This window comes from Loxodonta africana, chromosome 8 (genome assembly GCF_030014295.1).
Source record: "Loxodonta africana isolate mLoxAfr1 chromosome 8, mLoxAfr1.hap2, whole genome shotgun sequence".
Lineage (NCBI taxonomy): Eukaryota > Metazoa > Chordata > Mammalia > Proboscidea > Elephantidae > Loxodonta > Loxodonta africana.
The window spans coordinates 61,606,445-61,632,596 of NC_087349.1; the positions used below are offsets into that span (position 1 = coordinate 61,606,445).

Below are 26,152 nucleotides of genomic sequence, written 5' to 3' on the forward strand. Positions count from 1 at the left end.
AAGATTACAGAACATAAAGGGAGAAAGGTCAGCTTAACAAAAGACAAAGGAAATTGAGAAAAAGACTCAGGATAACGCAGTGTAATAGAAGACACGAGAGCAGGGAATTTCCAGAAGGGAGGCATTAAACAATGTCAAAAGCTGCAGCAACATGGAGAATAAGAACTGAAAAATCCCATTTGGGAATCAGTGAATGAAAATGAACAAATCGTTTAAGACTGACTCACCGTGAGGAGAAGTAAAGAAAAATAAGGGCGTTAATTTATACCTTTGAAACATTTAACAAAGTTTTCATAAATGTCAAGCAGGCCCAACATCAACAGAAAAAAAGTGGATGGAAAAGAAAGTGACTAAAAAGCTAATAAGCCAGCACTGGGACCTCTTGAAAAAAGGTATTTATCAGGAAATCTACTGTTTTTCTGAAAGTCTGCTGCTGCTTATAAAAACCATAACACTCCTTGAAGTTTGAAAACATTTTGAATATCCTTCACTTTGAGGATCTGGAGACAGTACCCTAAAGAAGGTTCAGGATTACAGGAAAAGGAGCCCCCCGCCACCAAAAAAAAAATTGAATTGTATAAGAAGTCAAGTGAGTCTTCTTTTGATGGCACTCACTGGGCATCCTCTGAATTTACCATCAGGGGCTTCTAATTGATAAAGCTTTGATAGCACAAAAGGTCACCACGGATTACTCAGTCCTGGTTTGCAACACACTGTGCTCTTTACAAACATTGGCAATTAACTGCAATAAATAATGGCGTGAGTCACCTCCTTCAAAGACAGGACAGCATCCTGAAGCCGCTTACCCACAGTAAACAGCAGTAGGAACTGGCCTTTACTGTAAACAATTTTCAGTTGCTTTCCACACCACAGTTAAATTCACCTCTGAAGCTTGTCTGATTTTTTGTCTCCATTTTAACATACACATTTATATGGTGTCTAAATCTATTCCTTCACATGATAAAGTAAAACCCATATTTTTAATAAAATCTCTGTAAGTAATACATGCATGAACCTGCCAGTTTTGATAATCTGTTTAATTAAATTATTCCTTCTTTTAACCAAGAACCCTTTGTTGTCCTAATGATTTATTATTTTAATTCAGCCCAACTGGCAAGAAGGAATCAGCCGCCATTCTGTTATAACATGCCTCGTTCCCATTCCAATTTTGTTCGCAATAAATGTGTTACAGTTCTTCCATTGGCAGTCGGGGAAACTTCATACAAAAGCAGCATTTACTTGCTGTTATAACAGAGCCAAGTAATACATATGCTGTTTGACAGTTCGGAATATCTGTTTTCCAGCATTCATCTGGAGCTGTTATTGGAACCATTAAAATTATTTTTTTTACAGTTTTTAAAGGCCCACGACGTATTAATTTATCCTGATGGATGGTATAATGTGTTCATGTAAAAGAAAAACAAGTGTTACATAAAACATGGCTAAAGTGTCAACTACCTCCTCTTTACCTTTCTTTTGACTCTATATATTTAATTTATTCTCCATTGAAAATGGCCACCGGTGAAAAATAAAAACCCCATTTCGATTTACTTTTGACTTGGTGATATTCACACCCCTTATCAAACTGGAACAAAGCCATTTTGATCTGACATAAGACTGAAACTTTTGCTTTCACACAAAAATAAACACAGATGGACTGATAATATGGAGAACTTTATACAAACTGCCTCATTTAAAACAGGCCCATTTAATGCCAAATTTCATTAAACATGGCCTGTCTTAAATCAGGCAGGCTCTCCTACAAGGAGCCAATCTTTATCTTTATTTAAACTCAGAGTGTGTGGCTTGTCTGTCACTATAAAAGATGTTGCCGTCTTTGTACAGGGACAGACGTTAACGCTAAGGAGCAGGGTGGGCCTCTTGAACCCTGCCAGGCAGGCCCAACTTACAAACAGATTGTCTTCAAAGGTTCTTTTGTCAGTCTGTTGTGAGATTTTAAAAGTATTTTACCATAGACACATGTTATACCCAGTGGTTAGGCTCTTAGGAAAGGCCGTAAAAGACTATTTAACCCACCATCTGGTTGTGCTAATAGTTGAATAGGACCAAGATGCACCTGAGCTAAATAATACTAGCGAACTATGCAAAATGATATTTCTATGAGAAAATTCATTAAGAGTTCCAACTTTTTATGCCTGTGACACAGCTTCTCAGTAATACCCTCCTCAATTCCTCCTGCAGACCTCCCTCGCTACTGGAAGTAGGACCTCCTTGCCCTAAATACAAGCCAGCAGTGTTGGCCACTATAATCTGGAGTCAAGGCTCCAGTAGAGTAGAAGATGCACATATCAGGGGTGAAGACAGAGACTGGGGCTGAGGGGTCAAGGTCTAGCCTATGCACCATTACTCTTTTCTTCCATAAGCCCCAGAGATTGTCTTGATTCCCTTTAGATTGCTACCACCTGTTGCTCCCACCAAGGTTTCTCTCTTCTACTGGTCTACTGCATGACAGAACAGTCCTAACTTCTCTCCTTTGTTATTGTGTGCCTTTTTGAAGGTTCCTAAAGATGGTCACAGCTGCTGACAATGGAAGTCAGGGAACAAAAGAGCTCTCCAATATTTATCCTCCACTTTTTTTTTTAATTTAGGGTAAGTTAGGAAAGACAAAAGTACACCTGGGTGATAATAGTAGGTTTTTTGGAACAACAACAAAAAAAAAAACAGTATTAATTTGTTCTATGACATTCAAGAGTGAGATAGATCATATTAAAAAGATATGCTCTGCTCAGAAAAATCTGGCTCTGCCCCCACCAGCCAACATTTATGACAGGCTTACCACATCCAGGTACTATGCTAAATGCTTAGTGTAGTTTATTTTCATTGATTCTCACAACAACCCAGAGAATACAGTATTATTCCTATTTACAGATGAAGAAATGTGACTTAAGTCACATAAAAAAGAAAAATTATTACATGAACTTGTAGTTACTAAGATATATACTCAAAGAAAAACTAAAAAGAGAATGCAACCCTTCCAAGTTATCTGAAAAAGATAAAACACAAAACAAACACTAACCATACAGAGAAAAATTTTTTAAATCAATAAACACAGAAAATTTTAAATAAACACTTAAAATGATGGAATAAAGGCCAAAAATATATGTCATATTACTAAATGTATATGGGATAAACTTAGATATTTAAATAAAGGAGTTCCACTTTCTAAAATGGTGGTCTAGGATTCAGAGGGCACCCCAAAAACTTGAGCTTTGTTTGTTTTGGGGGGGCTTATCCGCTTATCCGCTAGGAGCATTTGCTAATTCTGAAGGGGGTAACTGAGAGGCTGAGCAGGGCTCTTAACAGTCTAAGCTAGGGACAGGGATAAAACTACAGCACCTGAAAGGAAAGAAGGGTTGAACTCCTCATTTTGGGTTCAGACTAAGAAAGGCTATATCCTAGAAGGTAAACCAGAAGTAGGCAGTTCTTCACAGTTCTGAATTGTCTCAATTCCTGAAATTGGATTGAAGACAGACATGGTACCTGACAGAAACAAAGGTAAGTCTTCTGTGGAAGAAAATAACATCATTCTACATCTCAAATTATTTCAAAAATCTGGCAAAACAATGTCTAGCACACAACAAAAAATAACCATGCTTTTTTTTTGTCATGGATTGAATTATGTCCCCCCCAAAAATGTGTGTATTAACTTGGATAGGCCATGATTCCAAGTAGTCTGTGGTTGTCCTCCATTTTGTGATTGTAATTTTATGTTAAAGAGGATTAGGGTGGGATTGTAACACCCTTACTAGGTCACATCCCTGATCCAATGTAAAATGGGCTTTCCTGGGGTGTGGCCTGCGCCACCTTTTCTCTCTCAAGAGATAAAAGGGAAGGGAAGCAGGCCGAGAGCTGGGAACCTCATACTACCAAGAAAGCAGTACCGGGAGCAGAGCGCATCCTTTGGACCTTAGGCTCCTGCGCTGAGATGCTCTCAGACCAAGGGAAGATTGATGACAAGGTCCTCCCCCCAGAGCCAACAGAGAGAGAAAGCCTTCCCCGGAGCTGGTGCCCAGAATTTGCGCTTCTAGCCTACTGAACTGTGAGGGAATAAACTTCTCTTTGTTAAAGCCATCCACTTGTGGTATTTCTGTTATAGCAGCACTAGATGACTAAGACACAGGCACACGAGGAAACAAGACTATGAATGAAAACAGAAAATAGAAACACAAAAAGAGCTCCAGACATGGATATTAAAATAACTGTTTGCAGGGAGAGATAAATTGATAGATATGTGATAAACCAAGTATAGTAAAGTGTTAATGATAGAATACAGACAGTAGACAGGTATTCACTGAAAAATTTCTTTCAACTTTTCTATGTTTTAAATGTTCTATAATTAAATGTTTGAAGCATAATTATTCCCTATATGTTCAAGGAAATAAAAAACAAGGCCATGAATTTTGGTGGAGAACCAGAAACTATAAAAATCAGCAAGTGTACAAAAGGATGGAATATTCCTGAACTCATTCCATGAAGCCAGGATAACCCTGATACCAAAGCCAGGTAAAGACACCACAAAAAAAAGAAAATTACAGACCAATAACCCTCATGACCATAGACACAAAAACCCTCAACAAAATTCTAGCCAACAGAATTTAACAACGTATTAAAAAAAAAAAAAAAACTTCATCATACCAGGTATGCAGGGATGGTTCAACACTAGAAAAACAATGTAATCCATTACATAAATAAAACAAAAGATAAGAACCACATGATCTTATCAACTGATGCAGAAAAGGCAAATGACAAAGTCCAAAACCCATTCCTGATAAAAACTCTCAGCAAAACATGAACAGAAGGGAAATTCCTCAACATAATGAAGGGCATTTATACAAAGCCAACATCATCCTAAATGTAGAGTCTGAAAGCATTCCCCTCGAGAACAGCAAACAGACAAGGGTGCCCTTTATCACCACTCTTTTTCATCATTGTGCTGGAGGTCCTAGCCAGAGCAATAAGGCAAGAAAAAGAAATAAAGCACATCCAAAATTGTAAGGGAGAAGTAAAAATATCTCTATTTGCAGATGACATGGTCTTATACATAGAAAACCCCAAAGAATCCACAAGAAAACTACTGGAACTAATAGAAGATTTCAGCAAAGTATCAGGATACAAGACAAACATACAAAAATCAGCTGTATTTCTCTATACCAACAAAAAGAACTTCGAAGAGGAAATCACCAACTCAATACCTTTACAATAGCCCCCAAGAAGACAAAATACTTAGGAATAAACCTAACCAGAGACATAAAAGACCTATACAAAGAAAACAACAAGATGCTACTACAAAAAACTAAAAGAGGCCTACGTAAGTGGGAAAACATACTATGCTTATGGATAGGAAGACTCAACATTGTGAACATGTCGATTCTACCCAAAGCAATCTACAGATATAATGCAATCCCAATCCAAATTCCAATGACATTTTTTAATGAGATGGAGAAACAAATCACCAACTTCATATAAAAGGGAACCCAAAACCCAGTGCCGTCAAGAGGCCCCAAATAAGCAAAGCATTAAAAAAAACCAAACCCAGTGCCATCAAGTCAATTCTGACTCCTAGTGACCCTATAGGACAAAGTAGAACTGCCCCATAGAGTTTCCAAGGAGCACCTGGCAGATTCGAACTGCCGACCCTTTGGCTGGCAGCTATAGCACTTAATCACTACACCACCAGGGTTTCCCAGTAAAGCATTAGTGAAGAAGAAAAACAAAGTGGGAGGTTTCACACTACCTGATTTTAGAATCCATTACACCACTATGGTAGTCTAAACAGCCTGGTGTACTGGTACAACAACAGATACATAGACCAATGGAACAGAATTGAGAATCCAGACATAAATTCACCCACCTATGAGCAGCTAATATTTGACAAAGACCCAAACTTCGTTAAGTGGGGAAAAGACTGTCCCTTTAACAAACAGTGCTGGCATAACTGGATATCCATCTGCAAAAAAATGAAACCGCACTCATACCTCACACCATGAACAAAAACTAACTCAAAATGGATCAAAGACCTAAATATAAAATCTAAAATGATAAAGATCATGGAAGAAAAAATAGGGACAATGCTAGGAGCGCTAACACATGGCATAAACAGAATATAGACCATAACTAACAATGCACAAACACCATAAGAGAAATTAAATAACTGGGAGCTTCTAAAAATCAAACACTTATGCTCATCAAAAAACTTAACCAAAAGAGTAAAAAGATAATCTACAGACTGGGAAAAAAATTTTGGCTACAACATATCCCATAAGGGTCTAATCTCTAAAATCTACAAGATACTGCAATGTCTCAACAACAAAAAGACAAACAACCCAATTAAAAAATGGGCAAAGTATATGAACAGACATTTCACTAAAAAAGACATTTAGCTGGCTAACAGATACATGAGGAAATACGATCATTAGCCATTAGAGAAATGCAAATCAAAACTAAGATGAGATACAATCTCACCCCAACAAGATTGACACTAATCCAAAAAACACAAAATAATAAATGTTGTACAGGTTGTGTAGAGACTGGAACACTTATGCACTGCTGGTGGGAATGTAAAATGGTAAAATTGCTTTGGAAATCGATTTGGTGCTTCCTTAAAAAGCTAGAAACAGACGTTCCACACGATACAGCAATCCCACTCCTTGGAATATATCCTACAGAAATAAGAGCCATCACATGAATAGATACTTGCACACCCATGTTCACTGCAGCACTGTTCATAATAGCAAAAAGATGGAAACAAGTTAGGTGCCCATCAACAGATGAGTGGATAAACAAATTACGGTACATTCAATGGAATACTACTCAATGATAAAGAACAATGATGAATCCGCAAAACATCTCACAACATGGATGAATCCGGAAGGCATTATGCTGAGTGAAATTAGTCACAAAATGACAAATATTGTACAAGACCACTAATATAAGAAGTCAAGAAAAGGTTTAAACAAAGAAGAAAACATTCTTTGATGGTTACGAGGGTAGGGAGGGAGGGAGAGGGGAATTCACTAACTAGATTGTTGTTGTTGTTGTTGTTAGGTGCAGTCAAGTCGGCTCTGACTCATAGCGACCCTATGCACAACAGAACGAAACACTGCCCAATCCTGAGCTATCCTTAAAATCCTTGTTATGCTTGTGCTCACTGTTGCAGCCACTGTGTCAATCCACCTCGTTGAGGGTCTTCCTCTTTTCCGCTGACCTTGTACTCTGCCAAGCATGATGTCCTTCTCCAGGGACTGAGCCCTCCTGACAACATGTCCAAATTACGTAAGATGCAGTCTCACCATCCTTGCTTCTTAGGAGCATTCTGGTTGTATTTCTTCCAAGACAGATTTGTTTGTTCTTTTGGCAGTCCATGGTATATTCAATATTCTTCGCCAACACCACAATTCGAAGGCATCAACTCTTCTTCGGTCTTCCTTATTCATTGTCCCGCTTTCACATGCATATGATGCAATTGAGAATACCATGGCTCGGGTCAGGTGCACCTTAGTCTTCAAGGTGACATCTTTGCTCCTCAACACTTTGAAGAGGTCCTTTGCAGCAGATTTACCAATGCAATGCGTCTTTTGATTACTTGACTGCTGCTTCCATGGCTGTTGATTGTGGATCCAAGTAAAATGAAATCCTTTACAACTTCAATCTTTTCTCCGTTTATCATGATGTCGCTCATTGGTCCAGTTGGGGGGATTTTTGTTTTCTTTATGTTGAGGTGCAATCCATACTGAAGGCTGTGATCTTTGATCTTCATTAGTAAGTGCTTCAAGTCCTCTTCGCTTTCAGCAAGCAAGGTTGTGTCATCTGCATAACACAGGTTGTTAATGAGTCTTCCTCCAATCCTGATGGCCCGTTCTTTTTCATACAGTCCAGCTTCTCGTATTATTTGCTCATCATACAGATTGGACAGATATAGTGAAAGAATACAACCCTGACCCACACCTTTCCTGTCTTTAAACCAATCAGTATCTCCTTGTTCTGTGTGAACAACTGCCTCTTGATCTATGTAAAGGTTCCTCATGGGCACAATTAAGGGTTCTGGAATTTCCATTCTTTGCAATGTTATCCATAATTTGTTATGATTCACACAGTCAAATGCCTTTACATAGTCAATAAAACACAGGTAAACATCCTTCTGCTATTCTCTGCTTTCAGCCAGGATCCATCTGACATCAGCAATGATATCCCCGGTTCCACATCCTCTTCTGAAACCGGCCTGAATTTCTGACAGTTCCGTGTCGATAGACCATTGCAGCCGTTTTTGAATGATCTTCAGCAAAATTTTGCTTGCGTTGGATATTGATGATATTGTTCTATAATTTCCCACATTCGGTTTGATCACCTTTCTTGGGAATAGGCATAAATATGGATCTCTTCCAGTCAATTGGCCAGGAAGCTGTCTTCCATATTTCTTGGCATAGACAAGTGAGCACCTCCAACACTGCATCCGTTTGTTGAAACATCTCAATTGATATTCCATCAATTCCTGGAGCCTTGTTTTTCACCAATGCCTTCAATGCAGCTTGGACTTCTTCCTTCAGTACCATTGGTTCCTGATCATATGCCACCTCTTGAAATGGCTGAACATTGACTAATTCTTTTTGGTATAGTGACTCTGTGTATTCCTTCCATCTTCTTTTGATGCTTCCTGTGTAGCTTAATATTTTCCCCATAGAATCCTTCACTACTGCTACTCCAGGCTTGAATTTTTTCCTCAGTTCTTTCAGCTTGAGAAATGTCGAGCATGTTCTTCCCTTTTGGTTTTCCATCTCCAGCTCTTTGCACATGTCATTATAATACTTTATTTTGTCTTCTCAAGATGCCCTTTGAAATCTTCTGTTCAGTTCTTTTACTTCATCAATTTTTCCTTTTACTTTAGCTGCTCAATGTTCAAAAGTAAGCTTCGGAGTCTCCTCTGACATCTATCTTGGTCTTCTCTTTCTTTCCTATCTTTTCAATGACCTCTTGCTTTCTTCAGGGATGATGTCCTTGATGTCATTCCTTCCACAACTCATCTGGTCTTTGGTCACTAGCGTTCAATGTGTCAAATCTATTCTTCAGATGGTCTCTAAATTCAGGTGGAATATACTCAAGGTCATATTTTGGTTCTTGTGGACTTGCTCTGATTTTCTTCAGTTTCAGCTTGAACTTGAATATGAGCAATTGATGGTCTGTTCCACGGTCGGCCCCTGGCCTTGTTCTGACGGATGATACTGAGCTTTTCCAACTACTCTTTCCACAGATGTAGTCAATTTGATTTCTGTGTGTTCCATCTGGTGAGGTCCATGTGTATATTCGCCATTTATGTTGGTGAAAGAAGGTATTTGCAATGAAGAAGTCGTTGGTCTTACAAAATTCTATCATTCGATCTCCAGCATTGTATCTATCACCAAGGCCATATTTTCCAACTACTGGTCCTTCTTCGTTTACAACTTTCACATTCCAATCGTCAGTAGTTATCAATGCATCTTGGTTGCATGTTCGATCAATTTCAGACTGCAGCAGCTGATAAAAATCTTCCATTTCTTCATCTTTGGCCCTAGTGGTTGGTGCATAAATTTGAATAGTAGTCATATTAACTGGTCTTCTTTGTGGTAAAGTAGATATATGGATATTATCCTATCACTGACAGCATCGTACTTCAGGTTAGATCTTGAAACGTTCTTTTTGACAATGAATGCAATACCATTCCTCTACAAGTTGTCATTCCCAGCGTAGTAGACTATATGATTGTCAAAATGGCCACTAACTAGATAGTAGACAAGAATTATCTTAGGTCAAGGGAAGCACAATACACAATACAGGAGAAGTCAGCACAACTGGACTAAACCAAAAGCTAAGAAGTTTCCAGGACATGACCAAATGCTACTCTGAGGGACACAGTAGCTGGGGCTGGGGTATGGGAACCATGGTTTTGAGGGACGTCTAGGTCAATTAGCATAAGTTTATTAAGAAAATGTTCTGCCACCCGCTGGTGTCTGGGGTCTTAAAAGCTTGTGAGCAGCCATCTAAGATGCATCAATTCGTCCCAACCCACCTGGAGCAAAGGAGAATGAAGAACATCAAAGGCACAAGGAAAATATTAGCCCAAGAGGCAAAAGAGCCGCATAAACCTGAGAATTCATCAGCCTGAGACCAGAAGAACTAGATGGTGCCCAGATACCATCAATGACCACCCTGACAGGGAACACAACACAGAGTCCCTGATGAAGAGGGAGAAAATGTGGAACAGAACTCAAATTCTCATAAAAGGTCCAGACTTAATGGTATGACTAAGACTAGAGGAACCCCCAAAGCCATGGCCCCCAGACACTCTGTTAACCCAGAACTAAAACCATTCCCAAACCCCACTCTTCAAAGATAGACCACACTATAAAATAACACTCATGAAGAGTGTGCTTCTTAGTTCAAGCAGATAAATGAGACCAAATGGGTGGCTCCTGTTCAAAGGCAAGATGAGAAGGCAAGAAGGGACAGGAACTGACTGAATGGACACAAGAAACCCCGGGTGAAAAGTGGAAATGTGCTGTCACATTATAAGAATTGCAACTAGTATCACATAGCAATATGTGTATAAATTTTCGTATGAGAAATTAACTTGAGTTGTAAACGTCCACCTAAAGCACAAAAAAAAATTAAAAATAAGCATAAGGAAATTCTAGAACTGAAAAATACAATAACTAAAGAGTTTAACAGCAGATTAGACGTAGCTGAAGAGAGAATTAGTAAATGTGGGATAAATCAGAACAAATGCCCAGAATGAAACAAAGAGAGACAATAGGAAGGACAGCCAAGAAGAGATGGTAAGGTACATAAATGATACGGTGAGAAGGTCTAACGTTCACGTAAGGCTGATATTGTTTACTAGTTAAGCTAAACTACTGTTTTGTTTTAAGAAGACTGCAGGGAGTATTTTAGGTTTAAGGTTTAAAGATTATCTTGGGGCAAGGGGTTCATCCAACCTTCATGGCTCCAGGAAGTGTACCGTAAGTGAGAATTTGTATTTTGTTTTGTTCGAATGCAACTAGCAAAAAAACACTAACAATAAAACCCAACATACATTGCACCAAACAAAACCACACAGATCAGTCTCATTTTAAATATCTACTTACAAATCATAACTTAATTATTACCAAACACAATTTAGAAGCACACTAAAAGAATAATATACCTGGCCAGCTAAGTTCATATCAGGGATGGTAGAATACTCATTATTAGCAATAACTCACCCTAACCAAAAGGAAAAATCATAATCACCATCGATGCAAAAAATGGCATTTGATCAAATTTGGCATTTAATTTTCATTTTAATAAAAGCCTTCTTATTAAAATAGAATTTTGTCAATACATTATAAAATTGCATATCATGCTTAAATGAGAAACACCAGACATATTCCTATTAAAGCTAAGGAAAAGAATGTCTATTACTAGCATGATTATTTAACATTGTTATGGAACTATCAGATGAAGCAATTAAACCAGAGGAAAGAATGGTTTAAAAAAATTGACAATAGCTAGCTTCCCTGTATATAATCAGTTACAAAATGTAAGTGAATAAAAATCTCATTTACAATAGCAGTAATAAGATAAAATGCTTAGGATCAAATTTAGTTAGAAATGTACCCAAGCTATATGAAGAAAAAATTTTAAATGCTCTTGCAGGTCACACACACACACACACACAAATTAAACAGACCTGAATAAATGGAAATAAATGGTACCACAGATATAGACATGAAACAGATATCCATCAAAGAAGACAGGCTTATTCAATTAATGGTATTAAGATGGATCGAAATTTAATATTTTAATCATAAAACTATGAGAAGAAAATGTGGGTAATATTTTATAATATCAGAACGGGAAAGTCTTTCTAAACTCTGAAACCATGAGAGAAATGATACATAAATCCAATTACATACAAATTATAATATACTGTATGGCAAAAAATATACTATCAAAAAAAAAACAAAATTTAGAGGGGAAAATTGCAGCATTATCAAAGTTGAAGGGCTAATTCCCTTCATATATAAAGTACTTCCACAAATCAGTAAGATAAGCTGCTTAACTGGGGGGGAAATGGGCAACAGGGATAAAAAAATTAGAAAAAAAGAAATACATGAGGTTTCAAATATACAAAAAGATGTTCAGCCTCACTCATAATAAAGTTAAGTACAAACTAAAGTTAGGAGATACCAGGTTGGCAAAGATCAAAAAACTTAATCATTGAAAACCTGCTGTTGGTGAAAAAGAAACGGTCATCCTCACACATTGTTGATAGAAGTGTAATTGAAAGGCATTTTGACAATATCTGTCGAAATTCAACATGCACATATCTTTCGATCCAACAATTCCATTCTACAAATTGGTCCTATAGTTATTTTGTACATATGAAAAATAATATTGAAAGCTGTTCTTGCAGGAGTATTTGTAATAACAATACATTAAATGATTAAATTTCTATCAATTAGAACCAGTTAAAAATATTTGATATATCCATGTGATGGACTACTATGCAGACATTAAAAAGGATGAAGCAGCTCTTTATATGCTGATATAGAATGATCCCTAAGCTATTTAAAAACAAACAAAAAAAGAAAGTTAAAACAACAGTATATATTTTATGTTACAATGTAGGCTTAACTAGGTGGGGATGAGGGGGATTCATTTTGCACTCTAAATCCTTTTGTGCCTTCAGAACTGTATTCCACGAGCATGTATTACTTATTCAAACAACATCAAATACAGCAGGAGTTCCTCAAAAAAGACAGAAATTTTCCCACTGGAAAGGAAAAATTCAGTATTATCAATGTTTCAATTTAGATTCAGTTTGAGCCAGATGCCTTGGAGGACCAGAATACATCTCAAGGAAAAACTGTTCCTTATTTAAGAAAATAACTTAATGAACATTTTGGCTATGAAAGAGGAGATCCTCTAGGCACAGCTTAGATGGGCTTTATTTAGACAAAGATCCATAAAATTGATCTTCAAGATCAACTAACAATCAAGTAACTGAAACTTTGGCATTACCCTCTGGAGCCTGGGACAGAGGTGCAAGACAGAAAAGAAACATCAATCTATAGAGAGATGAGCCCTGGCCACGTGGCAGGAAGCTGGAGCCTACGGAGGGGCACGGTTAAAAAAAAATGCCCTGTGGTAGGGAAATAACTAGTGAATTTCTAGAAAAAATACTCAGTAGATGATTGTAATGACATGAATCAACTAGGTTTTGGAACCACTGTGCCAAGTGGTTCCAAAGCTGAATTTCAGATACAAAGGGCATATGTAAAACCGGCCACAAAAATTTCAGGGGCCACCTTACTTACACAATGTAAAAATCTCAGGCCTACAAAGGACCTCAAAAAAATAGGCTCGTTTGTGTTATCTTCTGTTGATCGCCAATCATCAGCATGACAATACTATGCTCACATTCAAGCAAATGGGGAGGTTTTATTAGTAGAACAGATGGTCTGGTGTCCCCCTGCAGTTCATGAGGTTCTACCCAAAACAGTGCCATACAAGTAAATACAGGATGAACAGACCCAATTCTAATCCTTTTATCAGTTACCTTTTTTATTAATCATACACTAAACTGAATCTTTCACTCTGTAAATAGTTTATCACGTTTAGCTAAACCGATAGGCTGCAATCGTGCTGACGTGAAACGCAGTCCTGCAGCTTCCACCACCACCAGGTACTGTCAATTCCAGCTCATGGTGACCCCATATATTCCAGAGCGGAACTGCACTCCATAGGTTTTCAAGTCTGTGAACTTTTGGAAGCAGATCACCAGGCCTTTCTTCAGAAGCACCTCTGGGTGTGTTTGAATTACCAACCTTTTGGTTAGTAGCCAAGCACTTAATCTCTTGCACCACCCAGAAACTATCATGTAGCTTCAGTCAGGAAAAATACGCATTCTGAAAAGCTGACCAGGTCTGAGAGAGACATTCAAAAATGCAGAGTGGGCTAACACTGACCTAAGTGAACTGATTTTGCTATAAAGACTTTATTTAGTATCGAGGGTAACATGACCATCAGTACGCCGGGAAAGCACAAAGGAAGAAATGCCTCACCTGAATCCCTGCATCCAACATTCATTAGAAAAGGCAGCTGTGTGTGGCTGCTAAGAAAGTAAATCCAGTCAGTTTACTATTACTAATCAAAGTAACACATTGGCTCTCCATCGGGCATGGGATTTCACCAGAGCCCTTGTGCTCTTGTGGGAGAAAAGTCGAAGTCCAAATTAACCTGCACCAGAGAAATAGCAAGACCAAAGCAGGGAGTAGCTACTCTCCTGCTAAATTCCAGTCCAAAGATCACAGTCAAGTCCAAGGAAACCCTCTAGAATAAAAAGCCACTGGTATTCAACCCAGTGTCTAACTCATGCCATAGCCCAACTTGAGCATAAGTGGTTAGGTACAAGGCTAAGGCAAAGGCTGAGCAGTACAGGGCTCGAGACTGCTCCATTTTGAGTCTACTCTGCTGTTGTGAGTATGAATTAATCTTTTTTTTCCTCTAGATGGTTTCCCATGTCTCCCAATACTATTGAAAAAAGATACTGTTCAATTCTTAATATTGATATAGAAATACGAAGTCAAATACATTTGTTTGATGGAACTGAAGAGAGTTAGGAAACATATACATACATGGAAATTTAGATAAAAACAGCATGCCAAATCAGTGATGCAAGGATGGACTGTTCAACTTTATTGAGGTATAATTGAAGAACATGGTGGTTCAGTAGTAGAATTCTCACCTTCCATGCAGAGACCCAGGTTAAATTCCCTCCCGAGGCACCTCACGCACAGCCACCACCTGTCAGCAGAGGCTTCCATGTTGCTATGATGTTGAACAGGCTTTACAGGAACTTCCAGACTAAGACAGAGTAGAAGAAAGGACTGGCAATCTACTTTCAAAAATCAGTGAATGAAAATCCTATGGATCAAAACAGTCTGATTGACTGCTGATCACGGGGATGGAGAAGGACCATGCAGCATTCATTCTGATGTGCATAGGATCACCATGAGTCAGGGCCAACTCAACAGCAGCTAACAACAGAAGTACACAAAAATGTACATAATTAAAATTTATAGTTTAAGTTTTGACATACCTATACACTCACAAAACCAACACCACAATCAAGAAAATGAATATATACATCACCTGAAAAAGTTTCCTTGTGCTCCTTTGTAATTCTTCCTTCCTGGTTTTCCCCACCTCACCCCATCTCCACCCCCAGATACTGGTCTGCTTCCTGCCCTATAGATTGGTTTACACATTTTCTAGGATTTTATATAAATGCAATCATAGAGACTGTAGTCTTTTTTTCATCTGGGCTATTTCATTCAGCATAATTATTTTGGGATTCATCCATGTTGTTACATGTATATACAGTTCATTGTTTTGTACTGCTGAGTAATATTCCACTGCATGGATGTATCAGGATATGAATATATCACCAGTTATTTCCAGTTTTCGGTTATTACAAGTTGTTATGAACACTGGTGTACAAGTTTTTGTATGGACATGAGGCATAGTAATGTTAACATAAAATTCAAAGCAAAATGCATTAACTAAGTCAAAAGAGAGCTTTATATTGATATCCACAAAGAAAATCTAGGTCAAAAGCCTTTATTTATACAAGCCTCTACAACTTCCCATTGTTATCAAAGCTCTATCCTGAACAAGACACCAGGCCTAGATTATTTTCACAGGCAAGTTCTGCCAAATTCTAAAAAACCAAAAACCAAACCCATTGCCACCAAGTTGATTCCAACTCATAGCAACCCTACAAGACAGAGTAGAACTGCCCCATAGGGTTTCCAAGGAGCACCTGGTAGATTTGAACTGCTGACCTGTTGGTTAGCAGCTGTAGCACTTACCCATTATGCCATGAGGTTTCCTCCAAACTCTAAAGGAGTGGATAATTTCTAGTTTTCAAGTGGTTCCAAAGCATAAAACCAAAAAAACCAAACCCAGTGCCGTCCAGTCGATTCCGACTCATAGCGACCCTATAGGACAGGGTAAAACTGCCCCACAGAGTTTCCAAGGAGCGCCTGGTGGATTCAAACTGCAGACCCTTTGGTTAGCAGCCGTAGCACTTAACCACTATGCCACCAGGGTTTCCTTCCAAAGCACAGGGGGGAAAAAAGCTTCCACATTAATCTCATGAGGCTAGCACAACCCTGATTCAAAAACCTGACAAAGTGGCAGTGCTACCAAAATAAAGAACTATAAAAAGATGAGGGGAGAAGTTGTAAACCAAACTACCTTATGAATACTAATGAAAAATCCTAAGTTTTAGTAAATTGAATACGGCAGTGTATTAACACCAACATGAACCAAACCCATTACCCTTCAGTCAATTCTGACTCATAGCGACCCCGTAGGGCAGAAGAGGACTGCCTCATAGGGTCTCCAAGGCTGTAAATCTTTATAGAGGCAGACTGCCACATCTTTCTCCCACAGAGCAGCTGGTGGGTTCAAACCGCTGACCTTTTGGTTAGCAACTGCTTAACCACTGCACTACCAGGGCTCCTGAAAGCCAGCATACCCACCCAGTGCCGTCAATTCCGAGCATAGGTCTTAGTAAAGCAAAGGGTGATGCAAAGAAATCTACTGAAGCCATTCATTAATGGGTTAAAAGATAATTTTGCAAAAGGAATTTTTAAAAAATCATTAATCCCTGATTTAAATAAACCTTTTTATATACTAAGAATAAACAGGTTAGCTGGAAGTTTGTGTCCTTGTATTGTTCAAAGGCATTTACAATGATTGTGTTTTATTAGAGAATAAAATTCATTTCCACTGCAAAGTAAAAAAAAAAAGAAAGAAAATCATGGTGGGCATAAACTGAAGATACCCTGACAGCTGGTTAAGGCGGCACTGAAATAACCAATGGAGGTGGAAGAACTCTGATACCACCATATTGAAATTTTTCATAACGAACACAAAACAATTCATGTACGTAAGTTCATCAGTGTTGTGATGGTTAAGGTTGTGTGTCTACTTGGCTCAGCCATGATTCTCAGTGGTTTGGCAGTTACATAATGATTTAATGTGGCAGTTGTGTAATGACATAACTATCCTCCACTTTGCGATATAATGTAATCACCTCTCTGATGTGATCAGCCTACCAGTTCTAAGGGGAGTTTCCTCAGGGTTGTGGCCTGACCCAATATATATGGACATTCTAGCAAAGTTTGCCAGCTTTTGCTCACTCTGGATCCTGCATCCAGCTCAGCATCATCTGACCTCCATTTCTTGAGCCTTGAGCCAGCAGCCTGCTGTATCACATGCTGATCTTGGGATGTGTAGGCATCCTCAGGCCATGAGCCAGCAGCCTACCATCTGACCTGCCGTTCATCAGCCCCTGCAGCTGCACGAGTCAGAAACCTCCAACCTGACACAGACTTGAGACTTGCGAGCCTCTACAACCATGTGAGCCATTTCTTTGAGATAATGATACAGTAATATATACATATATATATACACATATATCTACCTACATATGTATGCTTCACTGGTTTTGCCTCTCTAGAGAACCCAGCCTAAGATAAATGTTCACTCAAAACTGCAATTAAGTACAACTTCCAAATACCTGTGGTATTAATAGTGAAACGGAGACATAAATTGGGATTCTATCAGTAGATCTGTCACTATACCTAATTCCACTCAGAAATTAGTCAAAAGGCTAAAAGTCCTTGCCTACCAAGAACACGGTTTAAATCATCACAAAAAAGTCTATATGCATTTTAGTTTCTTTTTATTCCACTAACCTCTGTGATTGGGTGGGTGAGGGGAAGTGTGAAAGCAAAGGGGTAAAGAACAGTCATCTTGGAAAGAGCGGAAGAAAGTGAAGAGGCAAAAGCATCATTTTGGAGAGTATCAAAAACAGGAAAATAGTTAAGACAGAGATAGCCTGGTTACGACATTTACCATGAACACCTTCCTCAGGTTCTCAAAACTGATTCCATAGCTCAGTCCTGCACCAGTTCCCAAATTAATGGGGAATAAACTAAGGATGAATGAACAGCCTAAGCCCAGGGAGTCTTGGCCAGTTAAGGACACCCGGGCTGTTCAGACCCAGGAGCCAGTCCCTCCAGAGATGATCCCTAGAGGCCAATGAAGAGTCACAGCTCATCCTCTCCCGCTCCAATGTTGGGCAACTGGATTTCTGCTATGATCTCTTCTCAAAATCTAATAATGCAATCCTGCTGTCCTACCTTGCTTGTGCCAGGCTTTTCCAGGCTGTGTAACAATGTCTACTATCAAAGTTTGTGGCCAGGGCTCTGCCACCAACAGATTTTCCCCTATATCTCCACTAGGTCATACTTCTGGGTGTGAGGTGTGGGGCATTACAGTCTAACAGAGAAGGAGCCTATAGTCAGGTTTTTCACATGAAAGCCATATTCTTAGATTATTAGCCACTGACCATGTATCTATCCTTGACGAAAGGCCCAAATTCAACATGAAATGATATGACTACACTAAAAGATTTTTCAAATTCCCAGTGTTCCATCCATTTAACTTTTTCAATTTAGCTTTATATCTTTTTAGACTCCAAGACAGAGGAGTGATACTGGATGTACTCAAGTCATAGCCAGCATTTATCAATTCATTGATTCTAGTTTTTAAAGTATTCAGGCTTGAATCCAGAACCCGAGGATTTTTAATTATTTGTGAAATGTTAATTTTTTCCTGTATGAGGTAGTCTATTTTGTCATTAAACTTTTTCTCTGCCAACAAGATCATATCTGGATAGCTTAAGACAAACTTCTGCACATCTTCTTCGGTACACCCAAGAGAAAACAGCTTCTCTTTGATATTTGCGTAGTTTCTTTTGGCACAGTCACTGGAAAGGCCTAGAATTTCAGCTCCTGGGCCACATATCAGAGCCAGCAGCTTCTCACTGTTCAAGTTGAAAGCTGACTGTAAAAACTCAATGTTAGTTTTCACTCGTTTGGTGCTCTGAATCAAGATAAAAGGATTTTTAAAAATTATCTTTCTGACAACATCTGCAGGATCTTTGTGGCCCAAGGACAAACAGACCTCTCGTAAAAATTCAACCATCTGTTTATTCAGATCAAGACTATTGGAGAAGGTACGTGGAGCATTAGTCAACAATCGACAAAGGCATTTATGGGTCAATCCAATTGAGTAGAGGAACTTTATATTATTCTCTAAGTTTAGGTTGTTACTGGACCGAAAAAAGGATTCTGGAGAACGTTCCACAATATTTACAATTTCAAGGTCTGATGCCATAATCTTCCTCCACAGATCCCATCGTTCTGAAAGGCTTTCCGGTGTCCGTGTTATGGCTCGTGGATATCTTGATATGATGCTAGCAATCACTTCTTTGCTAGCTCCCTTGGACAAAAGGAACATCTTCAGGTCCTGCTCATTAGTAACCATCCTATTAAAAACTCCAGGCTGTCGTTTCTTTGCCATGTCAATATCTACTCCCATAGTAAGTAAGTTGTTCAAGAGCTCATCCTTCTCCAAAGACTTGCCATCTGCGTTATTACACTTCACGCCAAAAAGCCTAAATGAAACTGATTTGAAAAGGATTTCTGTTGAAAATCGGATCATCCAGCATCTTGAAGTGAGGATGAAGTTACTTCTCATATACAAGAGGTTTCTTGGTGCCATAATGGTCAGGTAGCCCAAACCTTTTGGAATGCTGTGTAAAACAACATACAAGATATTATATAAACACGTACATTAAACAACTAAATGACTAATTATGATCCCATAAGCATTATGGTCATTTCTGTAAGAACACGCCTATGGCTTCAGTTCTCCTGGTGCTGCGGTAACCATTCAGGCACCACATTCTCACTCCCTAGCTCATTGCTTCTGATGTTCACCTATGGCTCCGGCCTTCTCCCACTCTTGGTATAAAGAAAGGCAAGACAACATGATCACTGCCCCAAATTATTCTTACCCTTATCTTGCTCTTTTTATCCTTAGGGAGTAATGGACTTTGCCTGCCTTGGCCACCCAAAACCAGTTGTCTCGCCTTTTCTCTCTCTGCTCTACGTTCCTAGTTTCCAAACCTTTGGCTTATTCCTAGTAACTGGTACCTCTGATTGTCTTGTGCTCCACGTCTCCACATCTTTGTCCTTGCCCCTGCCTACAGATACCAGGCTTCCTTGCTTCTGCTTGCTCTTGTCTCTTCCTTGCTCTGTCCTACTAATTTTCAAACTCTAAACCTAGTCCTGAAAACCAACACCTCTGACTACCTAATTTCTATTTTATACCTTTTTCTAGCTTTGTGGTCCCTTTTAAACCTCTGCTTTCATTAGAGCCTTAATTCTTAGCTCAAATAAACCTCTGGCTTGACAACTCCTGATTCCAACCTCCATCTCACTCAGTTTACCCTGTGTGTCCCCTCGGTTCTAACCCAACAACTTTCATCTTCGAGATGATCATGTTGTGGTATTTAATCCACACAGTCTACCACATGTGGAACTCTGCTAAGAAATGGTATGAAAACATAAAAATCATTTTCCCCTACCCCATCACCACGTTACCACATTACACAAGACAGGGCTGTCTGCATCTGTTTCACAACATATCTAACTTCTAGCAAGTGCCTAAAATCTCAGTAACTCATTTTCCTGATGATTTAAAAATGCAGCAAAAAACGTATAAATTTAAGTATGATAAACATAAAATGAGCATCTCCATATCTTCTTAAAACTGTATTTTCACATTTTCAGAATATACAGTTGTGACAAACTGAGCTCTTGGTTTCTAATTACTTAACAACAGGCTCTTATTGATCGAAGGGGGCATTTCCATTTTCCCCTCTTCTAATTATGCCTTAAAATAGAAAACAGATAGATGGTTTCAACCCACCACTAACATGTCCGGCTTAGGACACTGCTTTCAAGATCAGTTTCAGGGAAAGCCCTCTTTGTGGCTATCCTTTTAATTACTCCAATTATAACAAGAATTTGGATTATGCCTAGGGGCTAGAAGCATTCCTGTAGCTCACAGAGTTTACAGATCCTCAAAGAATTTGGGAAAAGATTCTAAAACTGTAGAATCAAATAACATTTAAGCCAAAATGCAGGACACTCACAAAGCAAATATCAAACAAAAAGGAAAGCGCATTTTAGACTGCTCAACACCCTACTAAGCTCACTCTTCTTCGCATCTCAATAAAACCACATACTACTCTGTACAACTACATACTCCTCCAAAATACATGAATTTAGAAACCTAAAAATAAGAGCCTCCTTCTAACTAAAGAATGAAGGTTCCACCTCACATAGCTTGTTCTTTCTTTCAGATGCTCAGTGGTGACCTCTACTGGATAATGGGGCACAACACTGACAGCTGTAGATCAGGCCAAACCAAACCAAAATCAAACCCATTGTAGTCGAGTCAGATTCCAACTCTTAGCAACCCTATAGGACAGAGTAGAACTGCCCCACAGGGTTTCTAAGGAGTGGCCGGTAGATTTGAACTGCCTACCTATTACAAGATGACCAAATGGGATGTAGGAAGAAAACAGTAGAACTCCAATTTATACTTGCTTTAACCTTTTAAAATTTCTACTCTTTAAGTATCTTTTATAATGTACACGGTATAATAGTACTGTAAGACAGGTACATAACTAAAAAAAAAAAAAACAACCAATAAATATACATATAGTGGAGGCACATGACCAAATTTTTTTTATTGATGGTATGCGCAATCAAATAAAGTTTGAAGACTACTATTCTAGGAAGTGCACTCTCTTGAAATTATTAACACCATAGTAAACAGGGCTGACAGCACCACAGAATGCTCAAAAGAAATTCTACTAATGGTAGACTTTAAAAACGTGAAAATATACACCAAAATTCTTAACAAAAGAGTAACAATCTATTTAGGTTTCTCCTGAATTTGTCACAGATGGATTTTACGTCTTTGGGTATAACTCATTCTCCATTGGAATGGCTTTCAGATGAATTAGCATGTCCAAGGCAGAACAGAGCATCTTTTCCCAGCTCCCAAACACTAGCCTTCGTTTGATTACTATCACTATCACTATATAACAGTCACTCATGCTAAAAATCTAATGAGCTTTGTGTTCTTCCTTTTGCTCAATCCCAGTCATCAAATCATGTAGATCATTTCTTCAGTATCTCTGAAATCCAAGTCCTCTACTCTTTCCTGTTGTCCTCTCCTTCAAGCCCTTGCTTCTCTGATACCACTCTCAAGACTACCACCAGTGATACTTGTAAAACAAAGATGTGATCATGTCCCTCATTCCCTGATTAAAGACCTTCTGTGGCCTTCCACTACCCACTTGGCTGCTAACTGAAAGGTAGGCAGTTCAAGTCCACCCAGAGGCACCTGGGAAGAAAGGCCTGGTGATCTACTTTCAAAAAATCAGCCACTGACAACCCTATGGAGTACAGTTCTACTGTGACACACATGGGGTCACCATGAGTCAAAACTGATTTGATGGCAACTGGTCCTGAAAGCAAAATCTTCAGATTGACCTTCCAAAGCCCTTCACTGCTTAGTTCCAACTATCTTTCTAGCCAGCTCTTCTGTTCCACAACCACACTACCTCTCCAATCTCTGATTCTGAACATCTTTGCCCATTCCTGTCTCCCTGCCTTTGCTTAAACAATTCTTTCTTTCAGAGGGGTCCATCCTCCTGATACTTGCCTCTTAAAATCCTACCTATCCTACAAGGTCCCAATCAAATACTATCTTCCCACAAATCTTTAATAAACAGTTACTTTTGAAATGAATCATTTGTTTCACAATAATTTATTAGTAAGGAATCTAAAACTTGGTATTATATTTATTTTTCTTAAAAGAGCTGAACTGGACTTAAAACTGGCAACTAAAATTTGGTCTTGATTGCAATATTATAAATGCAATAAATTCATCAAGACCATGGTATGAGTAGTTTCAGCTAAGCCTTAAAAACAACAGTAACTAATAATATTGACTGTTGGTGAGCAAGTGAGGAAACAGGCAAAACTCTCATATACAATTGTTGGAAGGGAATATTGCCACTACCTTATTGGAAGGCAACTTGGCACCATCTACCACAATTTTAATGTTCATACCCTATAACATGGCATTTCCACTTAGTGGAGAGTATCAAAGGAAACTTAAGGACAATATGGAGCTGTTAGGTAAAAGGATGGCCATTATAACATTATTTCCTATAACAAAAAAGAAGAAACCCTAATGGTCACCAATAATAGAATGATTAATAAATTGTGATATATCTATACAATATAATACTATAAAAAAAAGTTACCGTCGATTCTGACTTAGCTATGTAATACTGTACAACCTTATAAAAAAAGGAGACAAATCTAGTACAACAGAAAGATATCCAAGAACTGTAAGTGACAAACTGTGTAACAGTAGGGCTAGGAAAATACTTCTTATATAAAAAAGGGGGGCGTGGAAGAGGGAAATCAGTATATGCAGAGAGAAACAAAAAAAAAATGGAATAACAACGGTTATCCCTGAGAGATTAATGGGAGCTATATCCTATTTCGGTAATGTTGTATTTAATGAACTCGTGTTATTTTGCAGACCAAAAAGTAAAAGCAAATTCACCTGAGGTGCAAAAAAGTAATGGAAAATATCTATTACTGTTACCTAGTTTTTATACCAAATAAGTCAGGCCTCAAGAATATCAATAACATTTTACTTTTAGTACCAGACCATCATTCGAAACACTCCTATAACATCTAGCAAGATAAATATTTAAATAGCCTAATGCAAGAACTATCAACCACCTACAAATTTCAAAATAATATTCTATAATTGATTTCAACCTCTCTCAAGCATTTTTAATGCACCAAAAACATTATCCCAAGGGATAACTGCCAAACACAATGAAAATTTCTGTACTTGAAACTTGTGAGGTCTAAGGAATGAATAAAGAGGATTTACATTCCCCTCTGCTTGACGGCAACGGGTTTTTTGCTCCACAATCAGCCCAATATATAGAGGCTTTCAATAGACATAACTAATCACTGCCTTCAGGGTACTACTTTCCAGCTGATCTACTTCTAACATAAGCTAAATATTTTGAAGATTTTTACAGAAATGTATTTCTCACCTCATCTGTCTTAAGGAACGGGACTTTGGATCTCGAAATTAGCTGTTCCTAGAGAGGGCCAAAAAACGGGGCAATATGGTCAGAATTTTTTAAGACAGAATAAACGGATTGATCCCATATAACACCACGTAACGTTCTCGCGAAAACTAATTACCTCTTGAAAACTAAGTACTTCTCAAACTTGCTAAGAAGAAAAAGGCAAGTGTACACCTGAGGCTGAAACACGGATTTGATTTGTAAAACCGGAACTAAGTGCTTCGAATACATTGTCTTATTCAAACCCCAACAACCTAGTTGGTAGGCATCATTCCTAGATTACAAAATTGCAAAACATCGCTGAGCACCCTTACTAGCTTGTTGCAGCTAGTAAGAAAGCTGAAATGCAGGCTTTGAACTCGGGTGGGTCTTTCTTAACTAAAGACCATGGTAATTGCATAAAATGGGCTCTTTTTCCATCCCTCTTCCTCCCCCAAAGGCAACTCTGTAAGAGGCTGTGCGGGAATAGGACCTCGCTGTCCATAACTCAGGAAACCTTGGTGGCCTAATGCTTAAGAGCTACGGCTGCTAACCAAAAAGTCGGCAGTTGGAAACCACCAGGCGCTCCTTGGAAACTCTATGGGGCAGTTCTACTCTGTCTTATAGTGTCGCTTTGAGTCGGGATCCACTCGACGGCAATGGGTACATCAGTTAAGCTGACCTGTCTCTTAAAAAAAAGAAAGCAGAGCCACAGCGGAACCCCGCGCCACCCTTTCAACTGTACCTACGCGCAGCACTCGGCGCTGACTTCCCGGGCAGAGAGCCGGAGCGGAAATGAGGGGCGGAAGTAGCCAAGACAACTTCCGTCCTCAGGCCGCGCGTAGAGGTGACGTCTCCGGCCCTGCGCCCCCCGGCGGCCGTTCCTTGACCCTCCACGGCGCTACGCTAGGGACTCGGCAGAGGGCGGCAGAAGACCGCAGTGACTGCCTGGAAACTGGCGCCAGAGGTGGGTTTTAGAGGACCGGGCCCGGGGCCTCGCGGCCTAGGCAGGTGGACAAAGACAAGCTGCTGGGGAGCTGCAGGAGCTCCACTCCCTGCAGGCTACACGCGGCGGGGAGGTCGCTATTAGAAACATGAATTGTGCCGCCTGATAGGGCGATTACCGTTATCAATGCGGTTACCGATGCAGATGAACACGTCGGCTTTTGTTGCGTGAAAGCGCGTACTTTCCGAGGCTGGTAAACGGTCGCAGATACGCCCTCTTTCCTCGTCTACCTTTGAAATCCTGGTGTGTGGCTGCTCGACCAAATTCAGTACCAGCCTTCAGGCTGGGAATCATAATTCCAGTGGACTTCACTTTACGTGCTTGCAGCACGAATTAAATCTGGTTCTTTTGAAAGCGTGACGAATTTAGGCCATTTAAAGACTGGGTTTAAAGACTGGAAGTGACTGAAACTTCTCCACAGCGAGTGCATTTTCGCCAGCTTTGTGAGCATCGGCTTAAGCCTCTCCAGACTCATCTGCCTCGTGATGTGGCAGTTAAGTTTCAGTCAGGACAACCTATTCTGCCGTGACGTCCAAAACAGAAATAATACCTAGATTGATGAATTAACCATCCGGCTGCCAAGCTGTCTTCAGGAGAAGGTGGTGCCTTGGTCTTTAGAAAAACAGAAAGGGGGTGGGGAGGTGATCCTGAATTCTACTACAAGGAAAAAAAAAATTCCTGCAGTGCCCTTCTCTGCGTGAACCTAATGATAAAATTCCAGCGACCAATTAATGTTTAATCTTCACTCTGCCCCTTAGGTGGTTTGTTATTGTCACTTTGTTTTGAGTTGACTGTTTTGTTCATAAGGATAGTCTCTAATCAGTGACACAACTTACTGCTAGTTCCTCCAAGCAAAAAATAATCCTGAAAAATTAGAAATGGCCTCTCTGTGAATTTCTAAAACCTGTTTCTGCATAGGAGGAGCTACTGTATTGGAGTTGATAGTAGAAGTCTACAATCAGCATGTGAAACAATAAAATCATTTTTAGGAATCATTAAATTTCAAGTTTCAA

General features: G+C 39.2%; 1 protein-coding gene across 5 annotated transcripts; it reads right to left on the reverse strand.

Annotated features, from left to right (window-relative positions):
- Positions 1-4,651: 4,651 nt before the first annotated feature.
- On the reverse strand, positions 4,652-24,933 carry MTERF1 (mitochondrial transcription termination factor 1). Of its 5 annotated transcripts, none has more exons than XM_023544437.2 (3): positions 24,883-24,931; positions 24,119-24,166; positions 4,652-19,705 (listed from the first exon to the last, which is right to left on the reverse strand). In XM_023544437.2, exons 2-3 carry the CDS (start codon positions 24,121-24,123, stop codon positions 18,508-18,510), a joined length of 1,203 nt encoding a protein of 400 aa, XP_023400205.2. In that variant the 5' UTR covers positions 24,124-24,166; positions 24,883-24,931; the 3' UTR covers positions 4,652-18,507. The 5 variants fall into 5 exon arrangements, with proteins under 5 accessions (XP_023400205.2, XP_010585583.2, XP_023400206.2 ...); XM_010587281.3 differs by having other exon boundaries at positions 24,879-24,930; XM_023544438.2 differs by lacking the exon at positions 24,883-24,931 and adding an exon at positions 24,273-24,872.
- Positions 24,934-26,152: the final 1,219 nt, after the last annotated feature.